The sequence below is a fragment of the Frankliniella occidentalis genome, unplaced genomic scaffold (assembly GCF_000697945.3).
Source record: "Frankliniella occidentalis isolate FOCC.00 unplaced genomic scaffold, Focc_3.1 Scaffold204, whole genome shotgun sequence".
Classification (NCBI taxonomy): domain Eukaryota; kingdom Metazoa; phylum Arthropoda; class Insecta; order Thysanoptera; family Thripidae; genus Frankliniella; species Frankliniella occidentalis.
In genome coordinates this window covers 467,140-475,480 of record NW_026267330.1, presented here as the reverse complement: position 1 = coordinate 475,480, position 8,341 = coordinate 467,140, and the positions used below count along the sequence as shown (strand labels likewise).

The window sequence follows — 8,341 nt, the reverse complement described above, 5'->3', positions numbered from 1 at the left end:
TCCTCGTGCGAGAGTGGGGCAGGTGGGAGGTGGGAAGAGGGGCGTGTGGGGGAGCGTGGCGGGGCGTAGTGGCCTGGAAATACCACCCGCGCCACAACACAGAGCCGCCAGTGAGATTGATGTCGTCGGAGCCCAGTCCGGTCAGCCCATCGGCTGCTGCTGCAGGGCGCGGGCGGGAAGGGAAGACCAGAGGCCCGGGTCCAATGAGACAGAGAGCCGGGAGGAGCGGAGGCGACACGAGGAGGAGGCGTGACGGAGTACTTCTCGAGGGAACGGGAAAGACAAGGCCCCCGTGGAGTAAGTCCTGCAGACCATGGGCCACCGCCGTAAGCAAAAGTATTTTTGTATATAAAACAAGATGAGAATAGTTTGTGCACACGATAGCAAGTCCCGGGCGTGTTAGACCGGACCGGACCTATGGTTCGTGGTTCGCCGCCCATCCTGGGTCAGCCTCGTGTTTGAGCGGAGCCTGTCTTGTTACCGAGGGATTGGTTCCGACCCTTCTATACTAGTACGAGCTCGCGCGCGTGTAGGTGAGTGTAGGAGTGTGTGCGTGCGTGTGTGTGTGTGTGTGTGTGTGTGTGTGTGTGTGTGTGTGTATTTTAGAGGATGAGTGAGTGTGAGTGCGCGTGGTGGAGCCGACCCACCGAATCGAATGGATTCCCCCGTAACAAGCATGCGTAGTCGAACCCACCTACCCCCATCAGGTTATCCGGACAGCGCTGGCCTTACTCGACGGGAAAAAAAGACAATTGGGAAAAAGGGGGGGGGGGAATAAAATGCATGTTTTAAAAATGCCGATCTGGCCCCCTTTGACACCATGCTCCTGCTCCTCCTCGCCCCTTTCCACGACAAAGACCACGATGCCTTGTTGGGTTGAGCATGCCACCGCAGCCCAGTGCACTTCGGTGCACGCACACGTGCACAACACACGCACACGTGCACAACACACGCACACACACACTGAGTGCACGTAATCGGCCGAGTGGTCCTGCACTTACGCCCTGCTGTGCTGATATGAACTGCACCCGGCCCGGCGAACACCCATTTCGCGTAATGGAGGGAGAGAGAGAGGCTCGGGTGTTGCACAGAGATGGCCTACATGAAGGGGGAGAGGAGGAGAGGAGGAGGGGAGGGAGGAAAGGGGGTGGGGGTAGAGGAGGAGGACAGAAGGAGAGTGGGGGTCAATACCGCCACTTCCCCTCGTTTTGTCCAGACGGCTGTATCGGCTCTAGAAGCCACCGGGCGCTGCATTTGGCCCCTTCAGCTAGCCCGATAACTTATTGCCAAAGTGTTTTGTTTTCAACCTGAGCACCAAACCGAACGCCCCGCCCGTCCCCGACTCAAAGAGAAGGCGTGACGGCCTTGGGCGATCAGCGGGCCAACGGTGATCAACCACGTAAGCGTACGCGTGTCCCGGGGTCCCGTGCCACCCCTTTGCCTCCGCCAGCAGCGCCAAACGCCGCTCGGGTCCGCCTGGCGCCGCGCCGCGTGGCAGACAAACTGCTGACCGGACCGAGTCGAGGGTCGCGCCGCTGCCAAGTCCCAGGGCTAAAGGTGTAGAGCGGGGTGGGTCGGTCCTGGCTGTCCTCCTGTGGGGGGGGGGGGCATCCTCTCTCGACCGGGGGCTTGACGAGAGTGAGTAGGAGGCGGCGTGCTTAGAGGTCAGTAAGGGCGGGTGTGGTGTGGAGGTTGATTCGAGGTGATGTAGGGTTAAAGACAACAAGCAGCCAAGGGGTGTACAGATATAGGGGCGGGTGTTGTTGTACAGCACAATGTATACACAGGCTGGCGGCGCCGCCGCCCTGGCGCCGGAGTTAACAAGGTACCCGTCGCCGCCGTCGCGCGCCGTCAGTGTGCATCGACGACGACGGTAATTATTTCTCCGAAACGCCGCGCCGGGACCCAAAACACTCAGACAGTCCGGGGTGTGGCGGCGGCGCGGTGCGGCGGGGCGAGGCGCGGTCGTTAGACCCCCACCCGCGGGGGCCCACCACACCACGGCGCGCGGCGCGCAGCAGAGCAGAGCAGCGAGGCGAGGCCCGCGGGGTGGGAGATTACGAGAAGACGAAGACGGAGCCGCCGCGGAGCGGGTGTAATGCCCTCGCGGGGATAAGGCGACTTAACCCACCCGGGCCGAATCCAATCTCCACGCCGACGACTCCTGCCGCTCTGGCGGACGAGATTGCCGTCCGCGGCTTGCACGGCACGTCTCTCACCTCAAAGCCGGCGCGCCCGCCCCTTGCTCCCCTACACCGCCATGGACAACTCGGTCCACAGCCTCACTCCGCCTCCGCCCCGGGCGCCGGCGGCCGGGCTGGGAACGTAAGCCAGCCGGCGGCGGACAAGCAGCTTGCGGACAAGTACGCACTGGGGCCCCGGGGGCGCTGTCCCTTACCAAAGCACACGAGGCCGGAGCTCAGGAGGGGGACGGCCAAAGCCTTCCGCCGCCGTCCACCACGGTGTGACGCCCCCTGGTGCCCTAGCTCCTCCAAGTCCCCCCTCCCCCCGTCCCTCACCGTTACAGAAAAACTCAAGGCAGAAAGAGGCAGCTCTTTCCCCTCTCCCTTGCTGCCCGAGTGGGCCGTAATACGAGTTCCCTGGAGGACCATACAACAGACCCTACGCTGACCGGGGAGAGCGCTCCGTCTCCCCTTAGCAGGCAAATGACGACGGAGGGCAAAGTTTCTCTCTCTTTCTCTCTCGCTCCTGCGGGCGCGCTGCTGCCGCTGCCCGAGCACCAGGCCTCCAACCACCGCCCATATCGCAGCCCCACTGCTCCACTTGCAAAGTCAACGGTCACACAACTTTCTCGGATATACACAAGACGAGCACCCCATCCCCCCTCCCCCGCGACGTCGGGTCCAACTGCCTAGCTGGCCTTGCCCCCTTCTACCCGCACAAGGCCGCCGCCGCCGCCCTCATCCGCTCGCGGAGCAGCCCTTATCTCTCGCTCTATCTCTCTCCCTCCTTATTAGTCTCTGTGGCTTTATTCCGCATAGAAAAAACACACAGAGGGAACAAAAAATAACACTCAAACCATTGCCGTGGATCTCCAAGAAAGAAATATATGGAGAACGAAAAGCGACTTGCTCATGCGCTGGGAACTATGGGCGACGCCGACCTCGACCCGGGCGGGGGTCAGGGCGGGGCGTCGTGGCCGCGCGTCGGCCCGGGGTCAGCCACCACCACAGCGCTGCCCTGCCGGTGGCAGCTGCGGCTGCAGCTACCTAACCCCAGGTGGGAGACACGCTCACACGGAAACTTTGTGGTCCTTGTTCTTGTGGTGCGCCGCTTGCGCCGCCGACGACAACCACACCACACCGCACAGCAGAGCGCTCTAACGCGCACGACGGAGCTTATCAAGTTTCACTTACTACTTCTTGGCCTGCTCGGGGCGTGCGGTGCGGCGCGGCAGGGGAAGCACCAGCAAAGACTTCTGCCTGCCTGACGCCCGCCGCCCGCCTCAGTTTCGCAGTTGTCGCCGGCCAGCAAGTGAGGGGTGGGGGGGGGGGGGGGGGAGAGGAAAGGGAGGCTCCTGCCTCTGTCACTCTGTCTCTCTCGCACTCGGGCGGCGGCCCCTCATCTCGAGAGCCCCACCCCACCCTCGTCTGTATAACGCGCGGCATTACGAGAACCCTTGTGGCGAAAAAGCCCAGCCCGACGGTCCGCCGGTCCCAGCGCCCAGCCGTCAAAAGAGCGGAGGGAAGTGCCTGTTTGCTCAAGCAACACGCCTCATGTAGTGCCCTTTCGTATGTCGGCAGGCCGCGCGTCCCCGGGACCGCCGCCGCCGCAGCAGCAGCAGCGCAGAGACGCCGTTTTCCTGGTACGGCCATTCAAGAGGACCCGCCGTTTGTAAGTAGCAAAGACTGGAACAACGTCAATAAACTCGAGCGTGCGCGGCTGTTACTTTCGACTGCTTTCGCTCGCCCCTGTGAAGCTTCAAGGATTTCTGGGCCGGTCGTAACGTTGAACCCCTTTTTGCCTGTCAACAGGACGACACGGCCGCACCATGCCGGTCGGGGGGCGAGTTTCCGGGAAGGTCGGCATCTACTCCAACGTCAGGCGGAGTGAGTGCGATTGCAATTGCGAGTCCCGCCCCCGCCTGAATAAATTGACCGCGTCCCCACCACCCCCCATCGGTCTGATTGGCCGGTCTGGGACAGCCAGACAGCACGTCGGCGGGAGCCAGCCAGACCCCGGCCCGCCGGTCGCGGTCGAGCCAATTTCGGCTCCTATCAAAACTTGTATCAATAATTTTTGTTTCCAGTATAATAGAGTTTTGGTATTGAAAAAAAAAACTCTCTAACCCCCACACACACAGACGAAAAAAAAAAACAAGTCAGTAGTGTGTTTCTGTTTTTAATGACATCCCGTGATTACAGGTGGCCACCACAGTGGCATCAACGAGGAGATCATCTGGGTGAGCATCGGGATGGCGGTGACCATCGCCATCCTCATCACCATCGCGCTCTGCTACATCGCGCGAGAGAAGTGGAGGCGGCACAAGGAGCTGCGCAAGTCCAAATGAGAACTGCTGGGGCGGACCAGCAAGAAGTCCGCCCCGAAGGCCGTGACCACGGTGACGACCCCCTGCGGCGTGGGCACGACGGAGTGCTACCCGGTCCTGGTGATCCCGCCGCCGGGCGCCGCCCCGGGCGTGCCCGGACAGTTCCGCCGCGGGCCCGTCGCCGTCCCGGTCGCCCACAACCACAGCAACCCGCTGGGCGCGGCGGCCGCCGCCGTGGCCGCCAACCACAACAGCGCCGTCGTGGCGGCCAACGCCAACTGCACGACGCCGCACCGCGCAGCCGCCGCCGCGCCCACCCACCGCACGCCCGGGGGAACGCCCGCCAGGACGCCGACGACGAGGACTCCGGCCAGGACGCCCGTGCGGACGCCCGTGCGGACAGTGCACAACAGCGTAGCCGCCTGACAAGAGTGGAGCCCCGTGTACTCGCACGGGAGGTTCTCGCCGCCCTGACGGGATCCTGGACAGGCGGGCCAAGTCAGACAAGCGCCGCGGGCAGGCTGACGCTGGCCCAGCGGAAAATGCAATCAATCTTACGTTAGATACAAGATTCTGAATTTTGACGCAAAAAGGTCCCAGTATTTGGCGAAATTTAGACCAGTTCACGTCAATTTGATGTAATTTTGATTGGTGGTTGGTCGCTCGGCTGGAGGACGATGACGAGCAGCAGGAAGAAGCTCCTTGTCTCCAAGTGGCTCGGATCGGACCCCCAAAAGCCCAGCTAACCACCACACCAAACTTAGCGACGTCACGAGGTGCCCCGTGTTTACCGATTACATTTAAAGGAATAATGAAGTCCAACTCACCGTATTTATTATTTTCTGGGTGATAATTGGTAATAATTGATCTCTCGGTCGCAAATTCTGAAGGATCACCGTAGCACACACAACACTCGCCCCATTACACTGTTACTCGTCGACGTCGACTGTGTTTTTCCTCTCATCCGTCCGCTGTATTTCTCATACCGCCGCAATCGTCATCAACTTTCATGATCAGTTGTCCGTGAGCGGGCGCCGTCACCGGATGGTTGCGTATCGTACGAGTTCGCGCCGCGCAGCTTTTTAACTCACTCGTTTTATTTTTAAATTTTCGATTAAACAATAACAATGTATTGTTTCTTTATATTCATCGTCGTTAGTGGCGTTTTAGTGTTTATAAAGTGTGCAAGTGGACCAGAAATGAACTTGAAAAATGGCATTGTGATTCACAGATGCTGGATCTTGTTTGGTAAGAGAACATATGAATTTGTTAAAGTGATCGTGTTTCATTTATTCTGCGACGGATCAAAGTTAGAATTAGAATCAAATTCTAGTAGTATAATGATGAAAGGGATCATGTGCATATTGTGTACTTTCGGTACGGACAAGTGTGTATGCTAACCCCAAACCAGACCATAATGCCCTCTGAATCAAAGTTGTATTTCAGATTGACTATTATGCAAGGTGTTGGTTGGTTAGATTGTGAAAGACCTTATTATTTTTTTATTACAAAGGTTTGCTTAGTCTTTAAAGAAGTTGACAGGCCTGGCTAGGCTGACTTTCGTGTTACAAATATACACCATAAGCACTTTTGTTAAATCGTTTTTAAGTTAATATTTGATTGAACTAAGGCTCAAGCCAGGAACGATATCTAAACGAAAAATATTGCTTCGAACTGTTTGGAACTCTTCGGTTTGCAATGTTAGTTGATTTGTGCGTTAACATTCTGAAGGACCTTATGCTAATGTGATGGATCCTCGAGATTTGTCAAAAAGTTTTCAATCGTAAACCCTTAAAGTTGGTGTTTGTTGGACCATTTTATCTCATGTTTTTGTCTTTTTATTTATAAAGAACTTTGAGTTAAATTTTGGGAAAATTGATAATAAGTTGTAACCATCAAGCAATGACTGCCGTTACGTTATCTGGCTTGTGTGTTTTCAAATGCAGGGTTCTCTTTGATTTACCATTGTCTTTTAAATCCCAACAAGCTGTGTGTTAATGGACATTTGTTACATAATTGAGACACAGACCTTTGCCAAAGCAAAAAGGATACATAGATAGGCGCTGAGGGAATGCCCAACAGACACACAATACATGGATAGATGCTGAGGAGGGAATGCCCAACACTTCTGTCCAACCAGTTTGACCAACTAACTCACATTCAGATTCATATTTAGACCCAATGTTATGTGTGATTATGTCTTTCTGTTGAGCACCAAATCATAATTATACTGTCTCTAGTAACGAAACAGAGTGTTATTGATGTCTAGACTTTAGATGCGGAATAAATTATCCACAATTTTTTGACGGTTCTGTGTTTTGCCTTGTCCTTGTCAGCCGGAAATACCTCGACCCCGAGGGCGTCTGCTTCGTCCCTCGCGCGGGGTATCGGTGGGGTAGCTGCGCCACCCCTCCTGCGAGCCTTGCGCCCTCCAGCCCCCGGCGGCGGCGCTACCCCCTGCAACCGGAGCGGGGTACAGGCGCTCCAGGCCGGCGTATACTTGTGCGGGGTATCTGCTGTAGTAGTCTCTCGCAGTCTGCTGTGCCGCCGCGTCAAGGATGCTGATACAAGGGTGGAAGCGGCATACACGGTTGGGTAGCAAGAACCTGCTCAGGATCAGAAACGACCCCGATTCGACAGCACACCCTTATCAGCAAGCTCAGCGATCGCTGAGGGGGTCGGGTCGAGCAGTCTTCGTCTCACCAACTCGTCCAGCTCCTCACGTAAGTATCCCGCCAGCCCCGCTGCCGTCCGCCCGCCGTCCTCTCGAAAGTGTGACATTATTCAGCACGGGCGGTTTGTGCCCCTCCCCGCTGCTGTCGCTCCGGGCCGAGGTTATTTCCAGCCCTGCCAGGCACATCCCCCTCGTGCCCTGCCCGGCCCTGCCCGGCCCTGCCGCGGCTCTCGAGCGAGCACGAGCACGTCCGCTTCAACGGCCCCTGCTCCCGGACGGCCGTTGGTGAATCCATTCCGAATTTATGACGAACTGTGAAGCCGCGCGGCGTGGAAAGTGAAGAGGGGCGCGGGGGAGCGACACGCACACGCAGGTCACCAGGTCAGCGAGCCGCGTCGGTTGTTATTTTGTCGTATACTGTCTTTTCTTTCTTTCCCGCTGGCTCACCTGAACGTTTCCTGGCGTTTGCTGCGGTGGCCGCTCACCTGCTGTGGTGGTATTTTGTAGCGCCGACGACTGACTCCTCGGGGAACCGTTCCGTCGCGGCCGGCTGCTGTTATCGGCCGCCCTTTTACTCCCGCCGAGGGACCGCTTTCGATTAGTGCCGCGCTTGTTCGCCCCCCCCCCATCCCTCCCCCCAACGGGTACGGCACACATTCGGTAGTTACCCGCCTGGAAGTATGAGAATTTGGGGCCCACGGGTGCACGCCAGCCGCCTTGTGTTGCGCAAACTTAGTTATTTGGGATCCATAACTTTTGCCAAATGTACGCGCAGATGGTGCCACGCGTTGTGCCTTGTGAAAGGGGCGATGTACTACACTACCAGACTATTCAGGTACTACCTGTCAAAAGCAGAGTACAACAAAATGAAAATTATTTCCCTTATTAAAATTTCATCATTATTTTCCGTGAGGTGAGCGGCTCTCTCTTGTGCTACCAGGCCAGGGGGAGAGGGAGCCCGTCTGGCACTGGCACGGGGGACCGGAGGGGACCCGGGGAAAGGGGAGGGGAAGGGGGCACTGCAGACGAGAGGGCCTTCATTCGCAACGGAAATGTCAGCTACAGGCCAGCCCGGCCCGAGAGAGGCATTGCGGAGTCCGGGTTAGGATACTCAGCTTCCCGTGTCCGTCGGGTTACGGGCGAGAGGGGAAGTAAGA

General features: G+C 57.6%; 3 protein-coding genes across 4 annotated transcripts in view; 2 read left to right on the top strand and 1 right to left on the bottom strand.

Moving 5' to 3' along the window:
- Positions 1 to 5,444, bottom strand: part of LOC113210231 (uncharacterized) — a 26,976-nt gene extending 21,532 nt beyond the window's left edge. The window contains exon 1 of the mRNA XM_026428111.2: positions 5,338 to 5,444. The gene's annotated coding sequence lies outside the window, so the exon portion shown is untranslated. The remainder of the gene's footprint in view (positions 1 to 5,337) is intronic.
- Positions 1 to 6,816, top strand: part of LOC113210234 (uncharacterized) — a 50,133-nt gene extending 43,317 nt beyond the window's left edge. Inside the window, exons 2-4 of the mRNA XM_026428115.2 lie at positions 3,765 to 3,855; positions 3,996 to 4,070; positions 4,386 to 6,816. Coding sequence (XP_026283900.1) covers positions 4,013 to 4,070; positions 4,386 to 4,531 — 204 coding nt within the window. The 5' untranslated portion in view covers positions 3,765 to 3,855; positions 3,996 to 4,012 and the 3' untranslated portion in view covers positions 4,532 to 6,816. The remainder of the gene's footprint in view (positions 1 to 3,764; positions 3,856 to 3,995; positions 4,071 to 4,385) is intronic.
- A 283-nt stretch (positions 6,817 to 7,099) lies between these two features.
- The window catches only part of LOC113208657 (synaptotagmin-7), a 305,230-nt gene continuing 303,988 nt past the window's right edge, over positions 7,100 to 8,341 (top strand). For both annotated transcript variants that reach the window (XM_052272435.1, XM_052272434.1), the window contains exon 1: positions 7,100 to 7,233. The gene's annotated coding sequence lies outside the window, so the exon portion shown is untranslated. The remainder of the gene's footprint in view (positions 7,234 to 8,341) is intronic.